Source organism: Etheostoma cragini, chromosome 13 (genome assembly GCF_013103735.1).
Source record: "Etheostoma cragini isolate CJK2018 chromosome 13, CSU_Ecrag_1.0, whole genome shotgun sequence".
NCBI classification, from domain to species: domain Eukaryota; kingdom Metazoa; phylum Chordata; class Actinopteri; order Perciformes; family Percidae; genus Etheostoma; species Etheostoma cragini.
In genome coordinates, this window is record NC_048419.1 from 18567972 (window position 1) to 18595327 (window position 27356).

The window sequence follows — 27356 nt, forward strand, 5'->3', positions numbered from 1 at the left end:
CTGGCCGTGTATTGGGCCGTTTTTTTGGTAGTTTGCAGATGATCTACATCACTTTTTTATTTGCCTGACAAAGTATAGGGTTGATTTATTAAAAAGGGTGCTACTTTGGCTCGGCTACAGCTCTGTGTCTGTCCCTCTGCTTCAGTTTCACTCACCAATGAGTCTGACTTAATGTCCCGCCGGCAACACTACCTGACCATCTTTTACTGTGTTTTAGGTTGGAATTTTCTAATGTATTAAATAATTGCTTAACGCATTTAAACACATTTTTGTGTTGGAGTTTGTAAAACTCCAAAATCTTAATTTTGACCAAAAGATTTTAATTTTCACTATGAATTAGTGCTGTCAAACTAAATATTTATAGTGATTAATCCCATTAATGTCATTTTTTTATTAAAAACGTTGGCATAGCCTGCTGTAGTTTTCGATTTCACACGTAACATTCTCACATGGAGCAGTCATTCACACATGGAGCAAATAATCTCTCACACAATGTAACAGTGTCCATCAATAGAAGGGTGAAAAAAATACTTTGACGAGGAGGAGGAGAATTGGCATCAGCTGTGTGCTTGGCCATCAAGTGGTATTTCAGACTGGACGTGGTGCGATGATAGCTCAGTTCACAACGACAAAACACACAGACAACTTTGGTCTTGTCAATGGAACCATTCGGCAACTTTTAAAAAGTAAACTTTCTATTCAGAATCTTATTGGCAACTATTTTGGCCTCTCTCGCTCGCCATCCACTCAAAACATCACGTTACTACTCTTTGGCCGGCTCGCAGGCTCAAAACAGTGTGCGCGGCGTACCTGTTGTTTTGTTTCCGGTCTAGCTAGTTCTGGTGTGGTGTTGTAGTTTTTCTGACGTTACTAGTTGTTGCAACAGCATGTGTAAAAAACTAGAAAGTTTGCTAGGTCAAAAAGAATGTTAATGTTGTGATACAAAAATTACGCCGTTAAAATAGGTTTTTGTTAACGCCGTTAATAACATGTTTAACTGACAGCACTACTATAAATGCATATTGGTTCCAAAAATCAGTTAATGGTTTCATTAACTACTACGGATCAGTATCCGCCTTGAAAAAACAGTATCGGTCGATCCTTATACCAGCATTAAGTGTGTGGTACGGTCAGTGTATTGATGTGCCAGCAGTGGCGGGGCAGCCTTTTGTGCCTGCGCTGCACTAAGTCCCACTGTGTAAGGGGAGCGCTTATGGGCACTGCCAGAGATATACTCACACTATATCAAAGATGGACACAGGGAGTGAGATACAGTATGGCAACCAGCATTAGATGCTGCTGTACTCAGCTTCCAGTCTTGCTGCCTCTTTAACTGTGTATTTTGCAGTTCATTTTTTTTGTTGATGGAGGAAATGTCACGGAGGAGGAACTTCTGGAAACTACCTGCTTGCTATTTGTTGTGATGGATGTGTTGAGCACAGGCTGTGTAATGTGTTCTATCGAGTAGCACATTTGTTTTCAAGGAGAAGGAAATGAGTAGTGCAGTAATATTTAACAGCATTGCAAAAAAAAGGCCCTATGTTAAGTTCTTGAATTATTTTTATTTTCTAGAAATGCCATGTGATAAAACTGTTGAATCTTGAGAGCAACTACAATTGTGTACATTGTCATACTGTTAACATATAAAGAACTTTTACTGTTAACTCTTTCCATGAAAAAGTTTGAATAATCAACGACGCAGCCAAACAAATGGGATTTATCTAAACAATTTAAAACAGTGAATGTTCTGATGGGCAGATTAATGTTAAAATAATTTCATTCCAACATAACAACAACCAAAAAGATTTGCCGGATCTTCAATATTGTAAGATGAGTTTTATTTTGTGAATATTAAGTTGACCTTTTTTAGAGTTACTGAAATAAGTCACATATTTCCATCAAGGGAGCTATCAAACATGTTGGACCCTGCCTGTAATTAAGTAACAGTTAGGTTGGCGGAGAGATATGATGATGAGATGATAAAGCGTGATTGTTATAAGTCTTGAGTTGTTCTACTCTTGGAGTTTCATTAAAATCTGGACCAAGTTCCACAGTCGAAGCTGTCTCTGTGCTATTACTCTATCCGCGCCCCAAAAGTACTTGTATGTACTAACATGTTATTAGTTAACACTAACAATACCTAGCTTTACAATATAATTTGTATGTTCTCTTCCGCAAACTATGCCACAGCATGATATTACCTGCCATCGTTTTTCAATGTATGGATAAGAATTCACAACTAATCCTAAAGTCTACACTCCATTCCATGACATCTTCCATGTTTAACCCTCTCTGACAAATGGACTGCTATGTTGCTATGATACATGCTATTGTAAAGAAAAAAGTAATTTCGTAACTGTCAAGGGGAAAAAATAAGTACATTAACAAATGTCTGAAACCTTGTGGAGTAAAAGCTTATCTTGCTTCAAGGAGTTTCTTATTTGTTATTATGCAACTGCAATAATAATTTTTATTTCTAGGCAAAGAAAGAGATCATCAAGTTATTCCCCATTCATGTGCATTTTCTCCTCAGAAAGCCAAACAGAAATTACATAATGTCTAACAAAAGAAAATAAGAAAAGGATTCCTCCAAGCATCCTGACATAAAAGATCTAGTACACCAGATATGTTTTATAGCACAGACCCTTTGGCCTTAATTTCAGATTCCAATATTACAAGCAATATTAAGATGTGCTTGTACTTAAGGTGCTTGTGCAAACTGTATCCTTGTGTGTCTGCAAAATGTGCACATCATAGCTTAATTTTACATTAAACGCTGCAGGCATTACCAAACACTAGAAAGAAAGTCAAGTATTTGCCCTGATGTCAAGGTGACCTGCTTCTGGTGAAATGGAAGATCATAGAATCAGTGGTGGTACAAATAATAAGAAAACATCCTGATTAAGTACCGTTACTAAGCCGAAATAATTCCTTGATAAAAGTGATCATATAATACTCATTTTCAGGTTCATAATTGTATTTTGAGGTTGTACCAGAATAGGTTTACATGGTTTCATTTTCAAAGAAACACCATATTTTTGTTGTTCTGCACATTTCTGCCGGTTCTCTTTTCTTAACTATATTTGTTAGGAGTTGCACATGCACAGTAGCTAGGTGAGATTACATCAGCTAGATAACTCTTTCTCCAACTTTGGTCAGTACAAGGCAGGACTAGCTGGGAGACTTCTTCTAAAGAGGGCACACTTGTGGAATATTTGCAGAATAGGGACATGTAATTAGTTCTTTTATAGAGACAAAATAACACCCCAAATCCCAGAAAAGGTTGTTGTTTTTTTATAGTGTGGGCACTTTAAACTAAAAACATAGCAAAACGTAGCCTCCCTTATGAACTGTAGGTGGAGTTTTCGTGTACAGTATATTTCACATGCAAGTTCCTTAATTTTGTTACTTTTCTGTGAGATATGTGTGTATGTATTTTTGGATGAGAGTGTGTGTTGTCATGGAGCTTTAGACATGGAATGATGGGAGCTGTCAGTCAATCGAGTTGTTGGAAGATGGGGTGAGTGGAAGGTCAGAAGGCTGTCGGCATTGATCCAACATGTCACAGTCTGAGCGGTTGGCAGGCTATGTCCGTTTCAGCAAGGGGCCTTGGTCGGAGTGTGTGTGTGGATTTGTGTGCGTGCACGTATGGAGAGTAACAATGTCTTATTACCGTAATTGCAATGCCTTGTTTTGGACGACAAAGTCTTGATTAGCCATTTTATTACTAAGATTTATTGATGTGGAGTTTCAGCTCAATAGATCGATGTTAATAAACAAAAACAAAAACTACAGCTTATACTGAGGTTTAGTTAATTTGCCTTATACAAGTATTTAGGTTTAATGAATGGGGAAAGTGATATTCTCCTTTCAGGAAGGGGATACGTCCAGGAATATTGCCAATAAGGCCATCATTATAAGGGAAACATTTCTTTATTCAGATACTTAATGAAAAAAATCCTGATTCAAGGACAAAATAGAATTAGTTGTGTATCTGAAAAAGAGGATTCTTAAAATTTGAAATTGCAGCAATTTATTTGAATTAACTGTGGCCTTATTGTACATGTCACAACTTTTGCCTTTGATAGAGATAGTCTTTCTGTACGGGCATGTTTTCTGAGCCCCTGTAGTTTCTGGAGACTTCCATTACTGAAGTGGCCTGGGGTGGCTTTGCCTCAAAAAGCTCCACACAGGATGCTCTCCCATCAGACTGACTGCCTGGAGGCCGCCAAGAGGTCACATTGAAATGCATGTGTGGCGCTGCAGATACACACACTGAAGGAATGAAAGAACGAGCCAGAGCGAGAGAAAGGGACAAAAAGAGGAACAAGCTAGAGGACAAGAGAGGCAGCAAGAAAGGACAAGAGAGAACAAGCTGGCTGAAGAGAAACCAGATGCCAGTAAGGCTAATAAAAAGTCTGCACCATTTCAACATACAGTAATGTACAGGTGCTGATCCGCAGTCCAACTGCTGCTCTCTACTCTTTACCCAAAATGCTTGTTGAGGCATCAGCTGTTAATGATGCTTGAGGAACTTGTTCTGTCACTGTCTGTCTGTCTTTTTCAACCCATTACAGCTGCAAAATACAAATGAAGACAGTCAACTTATTAGTTATAACACAACCATCAACAGAGGAGGTGTAGTGTAAGCAGCAGCAGCTTCACTGCTCTGTCTGTGTCTACATAACGGCATCTACGGCATAAAGGCACAGTATTGAGTGTAGGTTTAGTACACAGCTTCAACATGAAACAGGCTCTTTTTTTGAAATCACATTAGCCATACACGTACACATTGTCATATTAATGGTAACTTGGGTTCTGTAACTTATGTGATTTCTAAATCAATATGACAGCAGTGGCAGGCCAATGGAGACTTCATTCATATTCAAACACCTTCTAAATATGTAAATGTTCTATATTTTATATAGCGCTTTTCTAGTCTTAACAACTACTCAAAGCGCTTTTACATCGTACAGGAACCATTCACCATTCATACACTGTGGCCGAGGCTGCCGTACAAGGTGCCACCTGCTCATCAGATAAACACTCACACACATTCACACTCCGATGGTGCAGCACCGGGGGCAACTTAGGGTTCAGTGTCTTGCCCAAGGACACTTCGACATGGGACTGAAGGGCCAGGGATTTGACAACCAACCTTCCAATTGGCAGGCAACCACTATACCACTGAGCCACAGTCCGCCATGTCGCCAAATACTGTCGCCATGTCAGAAAGAAAGAGAGCGAGACAGAGATGGAGAGCACACTTGTTTTCAGAAGAAATGGAGCTTTTATTGTCATGGGACACCAATTTACACTCTAAATAGAGTGGAAATATTGCTGAAATAGCATAGAATTGAAAGCTGAATTAGCACCAAGTCAGTAGGTCCCAGAAGGATGATGTTGATTTGCAGCTATAATATCTAAAATACAGTCTGTATGGCACAATAAAAGATTAATACGTCCAATTATGTGCACTAATGCAGATAGTCAAGTGCTGAAGTAGTAACAAAAACACTTAAGATATGTTAATTTGTATAGGTATCTAACTGGTACAAATTCCAACTATGGACTGTAAAGGTGTGTGTGTGTGTGCGTGAGTGAGTGTGTGCTCTACTTGTGTAGATGTCTGCTTGCATGTGCTTAGGGTTAGGGACTTTTTAAGACTTCTAAAACAAGTTTTATCTGATCTTAAGAAAAAGGTAGCTGGCTTAAAACAACAGGTAGTTGGATGGCAGAACAGTAAGTATGTCTGGCTACACGTTCTTGCGTTCCTACATGTGTGCTTGTAACATTAATCAGAGTATCCTGTACATGCCACACCATGCCAGGCGGTTGACCCTCTGTAGGGCAGCTCTGCTCCTGAGCAACCGTGTGAGAGATCACGCTGAGTCAGTCAGTCTTGTTTGCTCAGTGGACAGAACAACTTCCTCCGACAATGAAGCTTTTTCAGTTTTTACCACCTTGGTTTTTTGATGGAAAGTCTTGTGGGACAGAAAACACGGAAACCTCAGCCAAGCATGAGAGCTGGTTTTCTACTCGATTAAACTGGTTTCACAGAGGACTCAAGTGTACCATCCACTGACTTGATGGACTTGCAGTTTCTCTTATAACACTGACCCAACCAATTACCCCGTAGGATGTATGACAAAGTGGTAATACATTGCATTTTTAGATTAATATCTATTTTGGCTTTTTCTGTAAGGGAATATCACTCTTTTTAGCATTTGATAAATAGCTGTTACATTACATTTAAGAAGTGATTATTTATCAGTGCAGAGCAACAATGAGCATCTGGCACAAGATAATACAAATATGATCAAAAGGAAGTTTATTTGAAGAGGAAGAAGAAACTTTGGTAGACAGAAAGATTACGGTTTTCAACACATTAAATAGGTATAGCTTAGGGATGCCCCCATCCAGTTTTTTTATTTGGCCCAATTCTGGAGTATTTTAGCAGCTATGTACAGTATTTCACTAATCAAAATAAGTAAGTAATGATTAAGTACTGATTGGGAAGATTAGGTTTAACATGAATTAAAGATCACTGATCTTCCAACACTATCATAAATTGTCTCACTGCATCCCATATTACATACTGTAGTAATTGAATAAAGAAACAGAAGTTTTCCTGGAAGAAGCCAGTGTTTATCCACCAAGAAAAAGAGCAATACATTCCCGTTTGAGTCCACTAAATGCTTGTGACAGCAGCTTCTTAAATACCTTACCACCTTAACTAATTTAGCTGGGTTAGAGGTATTTACAGTGTGCGTGTGTGTGTGTGTGTGTGTCAGAGAGAAGAGGGAGAATGAACCAGCGCAGAGGCACTGTAGATAATCAGGGAGGAATGTTTTGACCATCTATGAACTCAGTCGGAGTCAGAATTGTGTTTATCCCAAAAATTACAAATCCTGTATCAAAGTGGAGCACTGCTTTTATATTTAAGAGAATGTGATGTTAATATGAGGTCGGCTTGATCTGTGCTGTCCTCTGCGTGCCAGATTTGCTGTGTCACATCGTGTCACATCATTTTCCAACACAATCTCTCTCATGTTCATGCACACACCATCCATCCATCCATCCATCTTTGTCCACTTATCCGGTATCGGGTCGTGGGGGCAGCAGCTCCATTTAGATTAAAGTCTTTGTAGACTCCCCATTCACTTTTAAATAATTTTGTTTCCTTAATTAAAAGGCTGCAGATGTTTTTTCCTGATTTATAGGATTTTCTTACATTTAAAATAGTGGTCTCACATTTTCCACAATAAATAAATAAATTAAAGAAAATGTGGCTTTACATGAGTTCTACTATCTAGGATGCAAAAACTTCAAAACCAATCACATCACAGAGCAAAACGTGTCCTCATCCATCTCACATTGGAAATAAATAAAAACAATTAATAAAAATTAAAAACAAAAATGAAAAGGTATAAGCTGTTGCTACGACTTATTGCATTGCATTCCTCTTTATCTCCCACCACAGATAATATATAACACACTCTCACTTAGCTTTCTAGCCTAAATATACTAAGAACTTTATTTAAATTCTCACCACAAAAAATAAGTATTATCCCATTATTCTGCCACACACACACACACATAAACTTTGCCAAAACTATGGTTTTCACAGGCGTGACTGAGTCATTTCTGCCTGCCTGAGTGATTGATAGCACTGCAGCTGGTCCCATCCATTCAGCTGCACTACATCATAAATGGCCTAAAACTATAACTGACTAGTAGAGAACTGTTTGTTGATTGTGCATTTGTGTGTTAAGGATGGAGCAACTCATTCAAATTCAACATGTCTTGTTGATTGTTGCAAGTTTATTTTATAATAGTAAATCATTTAAATATTGAATGCATGTTTTAACTGAAACAGAGTTGAGAAAGACTGTATTGTAATGTACTGTATGCGTGTGCACGCGGTTATCTAACAGATAGTCTTTCCACACTGTGAGGCCATTGGCAATCAGATGTTAAGTGGTCTCAGCATTATTTAAGCCTTAGCAGACAGTTTTGAGTCAGCTCAATCAATCCCCATCCATCCAGTGTAGAGAAAACCACCACCACCAGTTTATTGGAGAAGGGCCCTGAGGAAGGTAGTTCACCAACATGGCAAAAAACTACCCTGGCTCATTGAGCACTGATTTTGAGCCAAGATGATGACCCTTGACTCTGGGAGGTAACAAATGCCCTGCTCAACATTGAAACCTCTTCGTTTTCTGTGAAATTGTAGCCTGCTTTTTTCAGATCAGGAACATGTTGAAGAACACGAGAAGGGCGGAAGTGTAGTAACTTATGGAAGGTCTGAACTTTGCAGCTGTAACAAACAGACACAACGCTTTATGGCAGTCGGGAAATGTTGGCTACTGCAATTTATTAAAAATATCATTTTTTTCATGGATTAATTTCTTAGGGAAAGGAAACTAATTAGCTCGTCGTTTAGAGGGGACCAAAAACGTATGGCCCCAGTGGGACGCTCAGCATGTAAAAATCAATGATGATTTGTGCAACAGCTTCTCAAATGACGAGGGATGGGCCGCATGCTGATAAAGGCTTGCTGTGCATGACAGTGCTTGATGGATGGTGAATAGATGGATGACCACAAGTAGCATTACCACCGAGAATAAACCTCACACACTAATACTGTTGAAAACTGAGACATTTGCAAGCAAATACTATGTACAGTATGCACTAAAAATGTTGTTAAAAAAATGTTTCAGCAGAGAAAGTAACCCCCATAAAATGTATCTAACCATTTAAATTGGATGTTATTTCATTCATGGATAAAGGAAGTGACACTTTGTCACTTTCCCTGTCTAAAGAGAGAGTTCAGTTTCCCCCGCCAAATTCTTTACACCACAAACTGACATAAGGAATATGTAGTGTTCTGCTTTAATGAAATGGCAAGACACTGACACTGAAAAGCCTGATAACCCTAAATAGATAAAGAAGCAGGGCAGGGAGCCATTAGAGCAGACAATGTTGCTGAGTGGATGCAGAATTTTGCTGAAGAAATGAGCTTTAAAATTCTCATACTGCCAATGTTGATAAAAAAGAAAAGGAAGTAAATTCTCAATAACACTGTTCACTTCATGTAATGTAAAACACCAAGAAGAAAAAGAAGCCCGGATAATCTGTTTGCTGATCACTAATGTAGTCACAACAGAGATTATGTTTTCTCTATGTTATCTGTCCTCATTTGCCTTTTGTTGTAGAAACCAGAAAGCAACAAAACCAGAGGATGCAACTTTGATTATGAATGTCTCTTAAATGTATTCTTTTAGTTATCCAGATTGTGTATAGGATTTTATTTTTTATGTTACTGTTTAACCCTCATGTTGTCTTTGGGTCGAATTGACCTGTTTTCCTATGTCAATGTTCTTTTTAACTACCCAAAATAACATGATTGATCTCAAACAACGCTCTTTGCAAGTACAAATCTCTACTTTCATTAATTTTGGGGGATCTTTTTCAATTTTATAAAATTTGAAAAAATAAAAATAAAAAATTGTGTTGTATTGAGTAAAAGTTGACATATTCCAGTCTATGATTTTCCCTCAACATACTTTCCTTTAATTTTATTTTATAATTTGGCTTTTCTATAAATTAGATTTATTGACCATAAATTACTAAAATAAATGTAAACTAAAGCTAATGAGTTAGTGCTTAGTTAGTGTTAAATGTAAAAAAGTAACAAACATTGAAAAAAAGGGACAAAAATGTAAGAAAAAGTTAAAAATATTGATCAATAAAAGTTAAGCATCAATAAAAGTGTTAATTTTCAAGACAACACAAGGGATAAGGCTATGTGAAGTGCAGTTTTGTTCTGCTTGCCGAAATAATTTGCATTGCTGAAATAAATATAGTTAAAAAGTTATGTCTACAGGTAATAAATGTGAGCCCAAAACCTTGCTTTTCAGTAAGTAATTAAAAAATTGTCTCAGCAGGCATAAACACTACAAAATATAACGCAACGAAAATAATAACATAAATACATAATTCAAATATTTATAGTGAGACTTAAAAAAAGGAGAGGGAATAAGAAAAGGAGATAGGAGAATAAAAATAAAGTCTTCATCTCGCCCCGTCAAACCTTTTGTGCTGAGGTCTTAAAGGTATAGATAACGGTTAATAATAAATAATAAAGGTTGATTTGCCTGAGCATAAGTTTTGCATCTTTAATGAAATGATGAAAGTCTGAAAGTCAGCCTTCTTCAGTTAGACATTCTTCCATCTTGGGTTCCCCTTCTCAAAGTACATAGGATTTATGCCGTTTTTATATTGGAAATATATTACATTATATTTTGGAAACGTCTTGTGCAGTTTAATGGTAAATATATGACACCATTTTCTTCCACTTCTTACCCCTTATTTCTTTCCTTCCTCCTGCAACATCTCCATATTTACCTTCTCTTCAAACCTCTCTCTAATGACAATGTCTTTCCTCATTTCCCATTATTTCTGTTACCACTGTTATTTTCACTTCCCCTCTGATTACATGTATCTTTTTCCTTTAACCCACCCTGTTATGCATCTTCCCACTTTATCTTCTTTTCCAAATCTCATTTGTCTCCACCCCTTTAATTGATGCTACATGGTGTCCCTTGGTTTTTTCCCCCACACCTGACCACCTGCCTTGCCCTGTAGGTATTCCTTCCAGGATGAGGAGGACATGTTTATGGTGGTGGACTTGCTCTTGGGAGGAGACCTGCGCTATCACCTCCAGCAGAACGTCCACTTCTCAGAGAGCACGGTCAAACTCTACATCTGTGAACTGGCCCTGGCCCTGGGATACCTCCGTACCAAGCGCATCATACACAGGTGAGATATTTTTTTCTTAATTACCTTTTTTTGTAGTTTCTTAAATTGTAGTTCAGTCAATAACCTTTAATAATGCAGATAACGGTTTGCACCCTCAATACAAATAACATTAGAGAACTAGTCTTAGACTGGTTGCCCTCCTGCTACAGTACTTGCCCCCCTTCTATCTCTCCCTAGTTATTCCCTACCAAGTTTGAGTCTTCTCTACCCGGTGTTCTTATCTTGCTGACTGTCCCCTTCCATATTATTTTCTGGTATAACTGCTCCACTACTGTGCAGAAAGGTCAAGCTGTCTTGACGTGGAGGTCACACGTGACACAACAGTTTACCCTGAGCTGCAGACTATATACCCATCATGAAATGCACCAGTTCTGTCCCTGCTGCTGTGTCAATGCCGTATTTAATTTGAAATGCGAGTTAAGTGCTTTTTAGGCAGAAATATCTGCTGCTATGGCAGAGCCACCGACTCGCAAAGCCAAGAAAGACATGGCTACAACCCAATATTATTATCTTAAGTTGTTGAAGTGACTCAAGAGATTGGAATATCCTGTTACAGCCAATAATGCTGCCAAAATACTTATATCAAGTACAATAATGAAAGGTTAGAAACTTTTCAAGATAAGCAGATAAGATTAAAAAAAAACTACAGCATCAGTCTCATTCTAGCATTTTCTAATTTGCTTTGGCAATTTTATTTGGAGGAAACATGTTTGCTGCTTTTTCTTGCGTGCCATTGTTAAATTGCACACAAGTCAAACAGAGGTTGGCCACTTAGGTTGCACAAAGTAGAGCCGGACCCAAATCTTTGACTCTTGAATTTTGTCAGTCAAATCCGACTTTTATAAACTCCCATATTGACAATGGCAGGGCATAGAACTACAGCTACATGTCTTCCGCTATTCCCCTTTACAATCAAAATCTCATATTCACTCAGAGCATTGTCTAACTCCGTTCTCTTCAGGAAACAAAAACAAGCGTCGGGAGCAAGCTACTAGCTTTCGAAGAGAATTTAGATCATGCAACAAGGCAGGCCTGATGATTTTATTTTGGGCAATGATTGTAAAAAATGAAAGAGAATATGTTTATGGTATTTCACATTGAACTGGGACGTTTTGGGACCGGTTGGCTGTAATTTGCTATGAATAAAATACACATGGCGATAAGAGCAAATTACACTTAACTTATACAATCTTAGTTGACTGATGATTATAGTGGATTCATTTACCTTAGTGGCAGTGGAGAAAACTAGACCTTTTTTTGAACCAGGCTTTTGTCTTTTTGAGTCTTTCATTCCTAATTTCCTCTGTCTCTCTGTTTATACAAACTCAAAACCATTTCCATGTCTACCCTTATGAATTCAGCATAATGTACATTCCACAATACTAATTCCAGCTGTTATTTCAGTTATTTTAATCTCACCACCTTGTCCTCATTCAGTCTTCCAACTTTGTGTACTTTCAATTTATACAAATCTTTCAGCCTTCCTTGTATTGGCAACTTCTGATGAGTATAACTGTAATTATTGGTATAATGTACTGATGGAATTCTGGCAGTGGAAATGTACATAATAATTGACAGACTTAGACCACTGCAGTCTACCAAAGCACAACATAACGCAGACTTTCTGCCTTTTAATGACTCTTACTATACTGTAAGTGCATACATTTTTAGCATTGATGACAAGTGCTTTGCTCCAACATCTGCGGCACTGTGACCATCATCCACACAGTATTCCATCCACTTCTTTGACTTACTCCTCCACTCTGGGGATTGAGAAAAGAGGTAAACACAGAGAGGGAGGCCTTCTCAGATCATGACTAATAGGAAACATCGCTGCAACAGAGAACACTAATTTATCAACACCCCCAGATAACAAATTACGCCATTTATAATGTAATGCAGACCACCTTGTCCCCGCTCATAAACTTCCACAGAAAAAAAAAAAGAGTAATAAATGGGACCGATTTTTAATGTGCTTATTCATTGAGTCCATTGAGGGATATGAATATTTAAATTGTTTTCTATTTTAGTGCTGGAGAGGGCAGACTTGGTGTGCAGGTGTTGGGGGCGTATTTGTTTAGACGGAATCAACATCTTTTCAATCTGCATTCATTAGCTTCAAATAGGAAGAGGAGCTGAAAGTAACTTTCAGCTCATCTCCATGGAAATTGAATATTTAACTCCCTCCCTCAGATGTGGACGTGCTGACTTCGGTGTGGTGAGTGAATGCACGTAAAGCTTTCAGAATGTGTGTGTGTGTGTGTGTGTGTGTGTGTGTGTGTGTGTGTGTGTGTGTGTGTGTGTGTATGTGTGTGTGTGTGTGCGCGGTCGGACACATGCGTATATGTGCTTAATTGCACACTCCTTCCATTGGTCTTTGATGATAATGAGGGGAGTACTGATGATAATGACATTAATCGTATGCAATATGACGTTACGGTAATTATGTTATTTACAAGTTTGATCATGACAAGGGCTGTCAACGAATATTCTAAATTCAAATACATATTCGAACACTTAAAAGAAATAGATATTCTAATGAAAATGTATATCCGAATATTATACAAGAGTAAATAATGGTACTACCGCGGCTATCTGCCTCTGTGAGAGGGCGTCTTGATGACATTCAATCATGCGGCTGCCGGTATCAGAAGTAAACAAACAACGAGGGCAAAGAAGAAGATGGAACTTCTACGCTAACATAACTCTTTAAGTGCAAAGACAACGAGACGTAGATATTTGAATGTATTCAAACCTCTGTGTTTTTTTAAAGCTAATATTCAACCCTAATCATGACCACAATGGAATATGCTTGGCTTGGCTTAGTTTGGTTCAGTGTGATGGCCAGATGTCCACATCAATTCAGCTAAGCTTTATTCACAACAAGATGAATCAATCACACACCATCCAAACTTTTTAAACAACTTTCAGTGGTGAGTGCAATGGCTGTCTTGAGGAACAAATTAAACGGCATCCAGTGGTTTTAGAGGAGGGCCAGTAGCATAAGCACATAGAATATCTTCATAGTCCAGGGTTGATTGCATGGATTGTAGACTGTCCTTTATGTTTCAAAATTGGAAAAGTTTGGTTCCAGGGTTAATTTAATTTGAAGTTTTTTAGCAAGATGCTCAACCTGAGCTTTGTAGCACAATTGGCACCAAACGACAGGTTTTATAATGCAGTACTGAATTGATTAAATTTCCACTGGGGTCATGGATTAGGTTTCCAGGAACATTACAAGAATGTTTATTGAGACGTTTTCTCACAACTCCAACTCAATTCTCACGTCTTGAGTTGCTAATCAGACACGAAGCGCAGCTCTTGGCCTGGATACCTGCTGGCTACACCTTATCCCCGAAATATTTACGTTGCCCCCCCATCCTCACCAGACTGATAGCCAATGGGTTCCGAGATTGCTGTGAGAGTAAAAGAGTCTTTGTCCATCTCTGGTGTATTGCCAATTATTTTCAATAATAAGCTATTGCACTGTATGCCACTGTGTTAGGGCAAATATAAAGAAAGAGGGGAATGAGCTGCAAAGAGGTTAACAGCAATTTACCTCATCTTGACAGAGCCTGGATGGAAAATCAAAGAGACGACAGCGTCATCATGGGACATACAGGAGCCCCTGAGCATTAAATATGATACACGGTGGGAGATAATTTAATCCCATGTGTTATTAAGGGGAAACAGATTTTACTTGAAGCCTAAGATTTTATAATACTTATCCTGAAAATAAAACTTTCAATGTTAAGCATTTTAAATGAAGGACAACACTAAAAAAGCTTATGGAATAACCGAGGCTTCATCATGATTAAATGATAAATTGAAAAAGTTCAGTCAGTGTTAAACCTCAGACTATAAGTTAAAAACTGAACCCTGTTTTTTTTATAGACTCACACATTAATCACAATAAATTCATACAAAGTTATGTGTCATACAACAGTCTTCTTGTCTTATTAATAATTTTTTTGATGGAAAATAATTAGTCTCATGGGTGTCATATATCTTAAGGTTTAGCTAAAAACCAGGGTTGGTTTGTAGGTGGCTTTAACCCTCAACTCTCGGAGGAGTCCGTCTCAATTAGATGACATCTTCAGAGACTTCATGATGCTCTCCGAACAAGTGGATATGATAAATGGAAAGTGTGTGACAGGGGAAGGGATGTATGTGTGTGCGTACGTGTACTTCACCACAACCTCTTTCACATCAACAACAACTATCTCAGGCTGAATCCTCAGGTGCATTTTATTGCCTCCTGGATTGCTCATAATGGAAGGACTTGCATGTTGTCAGCCAGCAGACGCTGTTAACAAGTCAATATCCCTAACGGTTTCATTTAGGAAACACACTGTCCATTAAGGTGGTTAGGGGACTGTTCCATGGGCCTTAACAAACGGACAGTGGTGGCTAGACATCCTGCAGACAGACCTCAGTGTAGACTGTTAAGATGGTTCATTTTGTGAATCTCACAGTACACTTGTTTATTAAACATCAATGAGTTGCATAAAAGGTGAAACTGTCTTGGCTACACCCTCAGGAGAGTATTTTTAATGTCTTGCTCTATTTATTAAAGGCCTTTTATCATTTTTTGTAACCAACCTTGAGTGTCTGGACATGACTTATTTGGTCGTAATTCTTCCTTTTAGTGAATTGAATTCCCTCCCATGAGCACCGGGGGTTAAAGGGATACCAGAAGCGCTCTTGCCACTCAGTTTTTAAACATGTTGAAAATGGACTAATTGAAGGACAAAAAAAAGCTTTTCTTTTTAACAAGATGGTTTTTAATTAAGCTAGGTATTACACTTGATTTTTATTGCAAAGTGTTCTCTTTTATGAATTATTTTATACTGTAGCTTTGTCTGAGCCATGCATTTTGCATTTGCTGTTTACTTGGTTCGAAGGGGACTAGCAGTCCTTTTTAAAATTATCTTTTATTTTTCATAATGTGTGGAGAGGTGGCTTTGACTATTTCACGTATTTGTTGAATTCTAAAAAAATAACGTCAATGTTTCACATTTCCCTGATTGTCAACAAATCCCACGAAAAGACCGAAACCCTAATATAAGCAGTGTCTCTGCAGTGAAAGCCTGATATAGAGTGGTTTTGTTCTCTGTTTCATAGTCAAGTAGAACTTAGTTTATTCCAGAGACATCCATTGTTGTCAAAAAAAACTAACATCAATGAGCACACCTTTGCCCTGGGTGACATGTTCTTTCATGGCCATGATGATGTTATAAATGTAGATTATTTTGCCTTAATCCCATATGCACCGTCTTGCTGCTGTGAATACTAAATAGTGCGCAAAATCGGTATTAGTTCACAGCTCAAAAACAGTTCCAAACAAATGCACCGTTTACTCCTGTTTGAGTAAAGTTTTCTAAAGTCTAAAGAGCCCAGCTGAATCACTTCAGTCACTTAAATATAAGACTACGCTTAAGACACATTTTGAAATATTTTCATCTGTAGCAGGAACAAATAAGCTTGGGACCGAGTGCCACTGGAAGTGGGAAAGTGTTGAAAGACGGACTAAGATATTGGTTGGTTTTGGTTGGTCCATGGAAATTGTCCAATCTATTTACTCAGTTTCCCTGATGCCAACTGAGACCCATCTGTTTCAGCAGCAAGGGTCTCAGCTAAGTAAGATTTGTTTTTTGCAAGCAATGATCTCTTTTTCCTATCTCTCACAGTTTTTTTTCTCTCTCTCTTTCTATAATCTCTCACAGTATTGCTCCCCCTTTTCTCCCTATTGGGCTATTTTCTCTAACTACTTTTATTTCTTCCCCATGCTCTTCTCTCCCTCATCCTCATTTTGTCATCCCAGTTCTGCATGTTTTTTTTTCTTTAAGGTAGTAGCACAAAGAATACTCTGCTTTAACTAATTATCATTCATTATTTGCGCCTCTATCCCCTTCTTATCTGAGGCCTGTTGCCCAGCTGTCAAAAGGGAATATGGTCTTAATTCAGCTATCTGGTTAATTGAATGTGAAAGGGAGAAAAAAATAGTATCAGTGGGTCTTTCATGGATGGTTCTTAAAAGATAATATACAGCACTACGGATTGCATAGAGGCATACTAGGACATTACTCTTACTCTTATTCTCCATCAGCTGCTCGAAATGGGGAGCATTTGTCATGTCTTCAAGTAAAGTATTCTTTATTCATGGAGTGTGTTAATGTTTCATTTCCCAGCAGAGAGGATAAAAAAGAACCAGGAGGGATGGTAGGGAGAGTAGGAAGAAATTATACACTCATATTTCATAAATGCAGATTAAGGTGCCAGCTGGTGCCAGCTCTCAAATTTCACCACAAAATGTTGAATTAAGCGTTATCGTTGTTGAAAAATCTCCCTCAGCAAAACCCGGCTCACAACAGCAGATAAGCCGATTGGGAAAAGGTCTGTGTTCGGACCAGAATGTTTACTAGCTGGTCCGCTCCGAAAAAGAACACTGATTGCTTGCTTGTGCATCTTACTCACGTGTCTGCTTGCAGAAGAAAGAAGCCGAGAGATTTTTGGCAGTCAAAAAGGCAGACATGGAGACTACAGACAGAGGTACAGAGTCATAGAGGGTGGAGAGCGCTGACACTTTTTGTTACACTCCCTGAATGTTTCTGACTCTGTAAATTATTCATTACTGGTAATTTGGATGTGAGTTTAGGCCTTGGCTTTTTAGCAGAGATGGGCTACTTTCAGTGTCTGCTCGGCGCTCTTAGTCTCCCCCCCAAATAAAAATCTGCTCCAAATTAGACGGGGGACTTGTCAAGTACGACTTTCGTCAACCAGATGCACTTAGTATCTGGTACTGTATAAAAAATAAGCTTGGGCCCTGTCATAAACACACATGCAATGTTTACCCGTGTGTGTAAACACGGCAACAGACACACATCCATTTACACCTGTGCCGTTCTCACACTTGTCAGAGCTGCTTAACACTAACAGAAAGAAGAAAGGATGAGCGAGAGACGCAGCAGTATGCTGGGCTGGAGCTGTTAGCCTCTGTGGGTCTGGTTAGGCTTTTAATTCACGTTCAAAAGCAGCGGCTGTCTGACTTGCTTTTCAATGGCTGTTGGGTGTACTTCTGACACTGTTTGTATCTATGATTGTGTGTTATTTCCATGCACAAACCGTATTACTGTATTCTTGTGTATTTATGTGCGTTTTACTTGTTTTGAATGTGTGTGATGTAGCTAAGCTGTTTGCTTCCTGGGGCTTCCAGAGCTCCTCCACACTCCTTTGTAAAATAGTGGGAGAGACACAATCCTGCAGCTCCCCGCTTTTATTCTGAAAGGGGAGAAGAGAGCTTCTAAAGCAGCAGGGCCATGAAAGAGCCTCTGATTGAACTGCCTGCAATCTATTCTCAGAAAACCGGTAACCCCAATTACACCGCAGCAGCCATGGATTTAAACAAAAAAAATGGAATTAAAGTGGAAAAAAGGACACAAAATATTTTTTTAGGGCAGAGAAGAATATGTCTATTTGTTGTTTTGCTCAAAGACAAAAAACAAATGCCAAACGTAAATTACCTAGGGCTGGGTATTGAACCTCTGTAATTTATAATTGTAAGTGGTATCATTTGAAATGTGTCTGTAGCACATAGCCTAAAGAATGATTAAGTAGAGCTTAAAAAATTCATGGAATAGTTGCTACCATGTAGACTTCTAGCTCTACTTTCCATTTTGAAAATCAGGGGTGACCGGGTCTTGGAATGATTTACCAGGAAAGATAAGGCAAACCACACCTTTATCCACTTTTTTCTCTCTAACTGGTACATTTTGGGTCCTATAGGTGGGGAATTTCTATGGACAAAATACACATGGCAATATACTGGTATGAGCAAATTATGTTTACCCATATCTCCAGCTAATTTTTATAGCTCACCTTAGTGTATTGTGTGATCAGTTACCTTAATATTTTATGGGGGGAGGGGGGGCATTGCAGCGCTGTGGAGATAGGTCTGGCAATGCGAGACTACTTTGCAGATATACAGTATGTGTGTGTTTTCTGTGCGTTTGTGTGTGTTCTTATTTGGTCTCGGCATAAGTGTGTGGACATGTGCATGCCTTCGTCAGCTCTTTGAATGATCAGAGGGTGTGGCTGTGTGGTTGCATGACCTGTGTGTGTGAGTATGGGTGAGTGTTTAAGCCTCCGTTCTCAGGTGTGTTTGCTTGCTCCAGTATCAGTGCAGTATTATATGACCAGGTACAGGCTTCGGTTTCCCCTCTACCTCTGATGGATGGCTGTAATGAGGCCATTAGATCCTGCTAATAGCTTGTAAGGTCAGTCATCCGAGAGCAAAGCCGAGGGGATCAGTTTGCACCAAGCTCTTCTGGCCTTTTGTCTCACTCCTCACTCAGAGCCCCACAAGTCTACTTTCGTTATTCCCATTTTCTGTTTTTCACTTCATTCCCTTTACTCAAATTGCTCAATTTCTACTATCGTATTTACTCAGTCCAACTACTCCCTCTCACTCTGCCCTGTACTGTATGCACAGAGTATTTTCTCCCATTCCATCCTTTTTACCTTTCCCATTTCTAAGTTTATCAGCATCTTTATACATTTTATACATCTACTTTATATCTCCTTTCTTGTGTTTTGGTTTCTATTCTATTTATTTGTGGCAAAGTGATTCATAAACAGCTGTCAATTCATACATGGAGTGCATTTGATTATCCTAGTTCTTTTCATTCTGAGACAGAAAACAGAATCAGACTAGACGTGCACCTAAAAAGCTACAATTTGGGTTTTTTACTGCAATGAGAAAGAACGTTGACAGATTACAAAAAGCTACTTCATAGTTTGGAGATTCTCAGTACACAGTGCATGATCTCAGTTTAGAAGCTAAATTAAAGTATTTCCCCAAAGTATTATTATTATTTTTTTACAACATTGTAACACTTTCTTTTCATACGCTCTTTTGATGCGTCACCTTTGAAAGCATCCCGATCTAAGTGGTAAACGCTTGCAGATGGTTGAGGTGTCACCTAGCCAAGCAGCCTGTTTTCACACCCAGCACGGTTGTGACCTAGGTTGTGACAGACCCATCTGTTCCTCAGCACTAATAGATGCTGCTTAGCAGTTATGTGGGCTAATAAACACAGGACAAAACTGCCAGCTGAAATGACCAGGTAACAGCTTCAAGTGTTTTCATTTAAAAATATTCAAATCAGTAGCATTGTAATGATATCAATGGGAAAATGCACAATGGGACTACTTCTGAGATAACATTGTTAAACAGCTTAACTCTTATCAATATCATGTCAAGAAAAATATCACATGAATATTAGCACTGCTCTTACCCTCATTTAGCATCATTATAGAGCCGTCTGATCTACTTTTCATTCTAACTTTAGTTTTAATACAGTAGAAAGACATTTGTTGGTAATTCATGGGTAATTCTTTTACATCAGAATTGGAGTTTAAATTAATAGATCATTCAACTTAATGCAACGGAGAGTGTGCAATTGGAGTATTAATTGTGACTGTTAGAATAGGCTTCATAAGTCTCTGACGTTTATAAAATTTTGACTATTCTAGTTCAAAACCACAATTTAAACAAGGCTGAGCACATTGACTGTGTCTGAGACTATTCTGTTATTTGTTCTGTTTTGTTATTTTGCATCTTGTAACAAATCCTGCATCCCTATGCAGTTAGCCATGATGGTCGTTTTTTGGCAGCGTATTTCTGTGTTTACTCTTAGTCAGACTTGTGGAATGATTCATGTAAAACACGTTTATTTAGAAAGCAGTAGGAGGTTTGCCAAATGTGTCCTGATACACTGTACGTTGTTTTGCCTAGTCCTCATTTCCCTAAATCCAAATCTCAATGGAGATGGCATGTGCAAAGTTTGCACATACACGTTTGCTACAGCTCTGTTTCTATCCCTCTGCTGCGGTTTCACTCACCACTGGGTCTGAGGGGGGTCACTTAATGTCCCGCCCACAACACTACCTGACTATCTTTTACAGTGTGTCATGTTTTTTTTTAAATAATTGCTTAAAGCATTTAAAGAAAGTTTTGTGTTGGAGTAACACTCATTGTAAAGGCATATTGGTTCCAAATATGGGTTATCGGTCTCATTTACTACTAATAATCAGTATCGGCCTTGCAAAACCAATACCGGTCGATCCCTAGTTAGAAGAACAGGCCATGGCCATCATCATCATCACCTCTACCACAGCAGCTTGGCTTTTACCACGTGCCACTTCCTGAGGAGCATCCCTCCTTTGCTTCATTTCTTGAGCCAGTTGTCTCAGCTGCTCCTTGTCCTGCGGCTTCACAATGGCAGCATGGCCTTTAGCTATAAAAGAGGCTTCCTTGTTCTGCTTTTTTTTTAGCAGCGACATGTGCCCCTCCTCCCGTCCCTCGTGCCAGCTATGAGGCAAATGTCAGCTAATTAAGGGTTACATGGTCGACCTTTCTCACCCCCACCTGGGCCCACGCCACTTGATCTGCCAAAGCAGCCCAGAGCCGAGCTCCATGCTACAGGTTGTCTCCAGGAGTGTGCTGAAGAAACACACATATGCACACACAGTTACACACAGAACTCAGGTCAGCGTGGCCTTTGATATGCTAAATACTGCCGGGCTCCTACAGGGCAGTGGACTCAATTAGAGGAGACACTTGCTGTCTAACAGTAAGAATGCACAATGAGTGCCAAAAAGATGTGTGTGTGTCTGTTACAGTGCTACCGGCTCCATAACGTTGTGATTCACTATGAATGTTCCTATTGCTGCTACTTTTGCTCATTTAGTTCCCTTTAAAATCTGTATTGTGTAGTATTTTGTTCGAATAAACGTACCTTAGATGTAGTTTAGAACTTTAAAGTCTAAAGACGTGAACAAATACCTCAAAAAACACAAAATGGAGAATAGCACATTGACTTGACAATCCCTGCTAAATACTCACAATAGGTACTTCTCAAATGTCTTGATTCTGTAAAGTTGACGTCAAATTCAATGTGTGGTGATTCTCAAAATGAGCACTGCATTTGACCATCATGCACAGGGGCAACAATTAAGAAGGGTGCTGAATATTGAATACCGTCTTTCCAGTTCAAAGCATCATTAGAGCTGTGGGATGTGTTCCAGAGACAAGAGAACAGTTGAGAACACACTGTGCCCCTCCACTCTTAGTCAGTCTGCAGCTACACACATGCATCAGGAAACAGTCTGTAAAAAAATAAAAAATAAAAATTAATAAATAAGAACCTCATACGCAGCGAGAGGATGGTCATTTTCAGACTCTGACAGTGTCCAGTACTTCAAGTGTGTTTGTGTGTATATGCATGCTTGTCTTTGTGTGTGACCCTGGTTTTCCAGCAGGCAGGTCTGTGCTGGGTTCCAGCTGTGTGGCGGGTTTGTTCGTCTGCACTGCGGTTTTGTTCCGTCCTCCGCTACGCACCATACCACACTGGGGGCTTCTCAGAAGCGGAGCGTCTTGGTGCCCGACTGACATATTGTATTGTCTCTACAAGTACTTTACAGAGCATTCATATTTATTAAGCTAGTAGTCTTTAATTTACACTCTAGCACTCTCGCAATTAAACTCTGTACCTCCTCTTTTCTGCCGTTGTCCTTGTAATAAGATCTTTGATGTCTTAACATGTTTTTCCACCTCGAAGATAAATCTCATCATCTGTTGTGTTGTAGAGGAAAAATATACGATATTGGGCGTGGTGTTTTTGTAAATTGACTGGATACCCTCGCTGTTTCACTTCCTCCCCAGCTGTCCGAACACCCCACGGCTCGCCCCAAATAGACTTGGTGTATATCTTTAGCGGAGAGGAGAACTGCTTCAAGCACGCTCCCGGGACTCGGCACAGTTAGTAGATTATCAAGCATTGACTCACAGGGATTGCGATTTGTTAGTTGTGACCTGCAGTGGTGGAGACCAAAACGGTGAAATGCAATAACAATATGAGCACATGTAAGCACATATATGTTATTTGGAATAGTTGGAGTGGCGAGACACTGTTAGGTTATAGATAAAGACCAGTGGCAATAAGAAGAAAGAAGATATTAAATTAACATAAATGGCCAGGAGGGATATAATTGACACTGTTCTTTGAAGTGGCTGATTATTGTCATCAGAGACCTTGGTATTATTACTCGTGCCTTTATGTCACCGTGTAACAATTGGGAATCCACAGTGTGTGTTGCTAAAATGTATTCTCTCTTTTAATTCACTTTCTATGGATCTAGTACAAAGCAGAATATTTAATAAACCATCCCTAGAGCATTTCTTTCATACAATTTAAGACCAATTAACACCAACACTGTTGTGTAATAGAGTATCTAAGTATGAGAAGAAAGGAGGATTCAAAAAGGAGAGCAATTATCAACAAAGATGTGTCATCGAAAAACAAAAAGACACAAGTAGCAATATAGAAAACGGTATGCCAAAAAATAGAGATATACGGTGCATCAAAACACAATATGGACTTACGAATGGCTCATTCTCCTGGCTAAACAACCTGACGAAAAGACATTGACTCTATTCTAGGAAACCAAATTAATGCCATGACTATGAAAGTATAACACTGCAGTAACAGGACAATATAGTCTGCATTCAGTTTACACAGTACTACAGTGATTTATGTGGCGTCAAAGTAAAAAAAAAAAAAGTTAGGCCAAGAACGAAACATCTGCTTGAAAATTGCAGAAAAACAGAAAACCAAAAAGATGATGTAAAACAAGCAGAAGCTGTGACTTTAGTAAGGGCCTCAGTCTACACCTGTTCCTCTTCTCGGGTGTCTCAACTACTCCCACAGCTTAGCCTGCTGTTCAATCTTATTTTCCATTTTTTTTCTTCACACACCTGGTACTCGTCGGTGCGATTGAATGCCATTTTAATGTTTCGATCTGGGGTATAAAATATCAATTTTAGCCTTTTACTGAAGTGAAAAAAAGTGAAAAAAGCCAATGCAAAATATCCTCGGGAAGCAAACTGTTTTTGATGGAACATGTAAATGTTTAAAGGTTGTTTTAGTTGTGCAACAGAAAACTTAGATTGGACGAACTTACCATTCAGAGGTCTGTGGAGCAGTTAATCATAATCTTCATAAATTGACCGGAGTTTAAAATGCCAACACAAAGAAAGTGAAAGGTACCGGACAACCAGCCCAATTGAAATAAAAAAACAAAATCAAGAATCTTGTACCTTACTACTTTAAAGGTGCCCTGCCACACATATTTCATTACTTTGTGGTAATGTCTGAAATTCTACCATGGACTCTGTAACATTTTTTTGTGGAAACAATGCCTTGGTTACCTAATTTCAAGCCATTCTAGCACGGTATAGAACGCCTGCAGGAAGACTCGGCTGGATTTGTGCCAGTTCCCATTAATATTTAACAAGCTAAGCTGCTTGACTCTGGTTGGCTAACAGCTGGCCAATCAGTTATCAGTTAAAGCTAAAAGTTTCCTTTACCTAGCGCAACTGAGTGGTGAATAGTAATGAGCTCATGTTTTGTAATTGGCCGGATTTTTCTGCTTATTTCTTTTCAGTGGCTAGAGCTGACAGAGGAGGTAGCAGTTTGTTTTTATATTCACGACATAACACTAAGACATATGAGCCTAAAATATTTTAAATAATGCGAGTAACAACAGTTTTGTCTGGCAGGGCACCTTTAAAGGGGCGCTGTGCATTTTTGGAAATGTCTTTGCTTTTTTCTTGCTTTCTGCTTGCAGGTTTCTCTATAGAGCTCCCCCTACAGCTTCAGAATAGTTTTCTTGTTTCTGACTCATCGCTCGGTCAATCTGCCGCTTCCTCTTTCTCTTTTCCTTGGACAATGCTTTCCTAGCTTTCTGCTTATTTTTTGCCAGCTCAGCCATGGCGATAGTGTGAAAAATGCCATCGCTACCTTGTTCTTATAGTTAGTGGGTTCCTGAATGGGGGCCCGTAGGCCTTTGCGTGCAGTGCCGTGAAGCAATTTGTTGCATCGCTAGACCTGATATCACGCAATACTTTCTGACGCTGTGGCCAAGGGCTTGCCGGCCCAAAGTTGCAAGTTTTTTTTTCACTCACAGATGCTAGGGGGAAGCAAGACAACCACCATTTAACTTGAAAAAACTCATACAACCATTCGAATGACTACAAATCTGTTCAGTTAAGGTAAATTAAGCTAAAAAAGAAGAAGCACATGTTTAATAATATGTATAGCATGGGACCAAAAGTGTGATGATGTGATGAGACTCGGGAGATCTCAGTCTGACACCACTGGTCTGATTTTGATACCTTTTGTCGCTGTGTTAAATAATTTTTCTGACTGGTCTAAATGGGTCACTATAAGTTATCATAACTAAGCAACCAAGCAGGTTGTTTGTCAGTGCATTCTAAGCATTCAAAAAACTCCTGGGGCTTCCACACCTGGTCTCCAGTGTTAAACCCATTTTGTAAATAACCAATCTCATTATTTCATGCCCACAGGCCCTGCGATGTAGCCACGTACTAAATAGTCTATAATCTGTTTTGGCTGATAAAAAAATGTATAAAACATTGCACTGGGTTTCTTAGCTTTGGATTCAACTTGATATACTGTATATAAGGAATGCTTAGGTGTTTAGGGTATAAACAAATTATACTAAACTATCATTTTCATATCCTTACTTTACATATTTTATTTAAATATTGTTGTCAAAATACTCTGGCACTGACTGTATCCTCCTTAAAGCCAGATTTTGCAAATCTCACTACTGCTTATTCTCCTAATAATACTGCAAATTACATTTTTTAATATTTACACAGAAATGTACACACAAATACAATCTACACAAATACACATACTAATCGCACTGTACTCTTTGTGTTTCCCTTTCAGAGACATCAAACCTGACAACATACTACTGGATGAAAATGGTAAGCACAATCGGTTTTGCCCTCGGGGAGCGCAGGCCTCCGCCAAGGCACACCCTATCTTACAATGTTAATGCAGTGTGAATTTTTCCCCATCGGAAGCAATTGTTTATCTACCAATGTTAACGGATGTGAAACATAATTTGTGTATCTGCCCCGTGATTACACTCCATAATGTAATGGGTACTTCTAGGGCCGATGCTACATCCTTCCACCAAGTTTCAAGTAAATATGGCCAGTAGTTTGTCTGTAATCCTGCTGACAAAATACAAATATGACCTTCTTGGCTGAGGTCACATTTGAGTGACTCGGTGACCGGACTTGACTTAGCATCCCGAATTCAAGACTGAACAGCTTCTAACTCATAAAACCACAATACCAGTTTTTGCACTATACTAACATGTAAATAAGTGAGCTTTAGGTGCTGGTAGGCAGATTGTGTTACCTTTGAACAGAGTGAGAGACTTAATAATCTTTTCATCTATTGTGAATAACTGTATTTTACAAAATGTTAAACTATTCCCATAACTACATACTCTACTAAGAACACACATAGCATCACCTTTATATGCCTGATAATCTATTGGGTTATGAATCATAAAAAAACGCTCTGGGCTGTTTCAGTTGTATTGCAAGAAGGTACTTTATTACAGCACCGGCACCAGGAAGCTGACTCCACACATCAAAGTATCGCACATCAAGTATAGTGTCAATTTGACAACACTTCCAATAGCCCTGTTATACCCACTCTGCCAAGGTCAAAAAGAGAGGTGTGTATGGCTCTCCTATCAGCTATAGCTCAGCTATCTTGTCTTCTTCTCCACACACCAAAATCCAGCCAGAACCAGTTGCCAACAAACACATCTCAAGAAATTGAAACACCCCAAGGGCTTCTGTCCTTACAACTGGACAGCCTAAACCTTCTCTCACGTCAAAAGGGAGCAATGCTGCCTTTGAGTTGCTCAACAGATGGTTTAACAGTGATTCAGCAATTTATGTTTCAGTCATGGTCTGCCACAGCATATGCACTCATGACATGAACTCACACCTGTTTCAAGTGATGGAGATTACCGATGACAACAGTCAGTAATACAATCCGATTGTGTCCTAAACCCAAAATATACTGTTCATCTGCTGTGAACCATAAACAGTAGACCCTTTGCACGAGATTATTTGAGAAATTAAGTAATTTTTCATTCACTACACAGGTTGCGCTTTGATCTATAGGAGGATATGCTACACCACCTGACCAACAACACCAGTGCCCTCCTGGCACTAGCATATAGAATGAAAGACACGTTGTCCTCAGACTCAAGACATTTGATTATAATTTGAGCATGATGAAATGATCGCAAATCTATATTTACAGGCAGACAAGAGAGACTCGGTTATATTGCAAACTCTCCTGAAAATGTCGGAACATGATAATTGTTGTTTAGTAATATTATTTATGAGTTGATGAAGTTGCAATGTATATACATTACCAAACTGTGATATTTAGGTCCATGAATAATTAAATTACTATAATTTGATTCCGATTCAGGTGGACCAAAGCGCTTTAGACCTAACCATGAAAAACAGCCAGAGACCAAAAGTGTTCAGAATCTTTTGGCCATACAAGCATAAAATACATACTTTACAAAGGCGCGCACACACACACACACACACACACACACAC

General features: G+C 38.9%; 1 protein-coding gene and 1 long non-coding RNA gene across 3 annotated transcripts in view; one reads left to right on the forward strand and one right to left on the reverse strand.

Annotated features, from left to right (window-relative positions):
- The window catches only part of stk32a (serine/threonine kinase 32A), a 64117-nt gene that overhangs the window by 13287 nt on the left and 23474 nt on the right, over positions 1-27356 (forward strand). For both annotated transcript variants that reach the window (XR_004658935.1, XM_034889083.1), the window contains 2 exons: positions 10651-10824; positions 25644-25681. Coding sequence is in view for 1 of the 2 variants with exons in the window: in XM_034889083.1 (XP_034744974.1) it covers positions 10651-10824; positions 25644-25681 (212 nt within the window). In the remaining variant the exon portion in view is untranslated. The remainder of the gene's footprint in view (positions 1-10650; positions 10825-25643; positions 25682-27356) is intronic.
- Positions 1009-26089, reverse strand: LOC117955004. Its single transcript, XR_004658936.1, has 4 exons — positions 26079-26089; positions 26026-26032; positions 8640-8646; positions 1009-1101 (listed from the first exon to the last, which is right to left on the reverse strand). It is a non-coding gene; the product is annotated as an uncharacterized LOC117955004 (long non-coding RNA).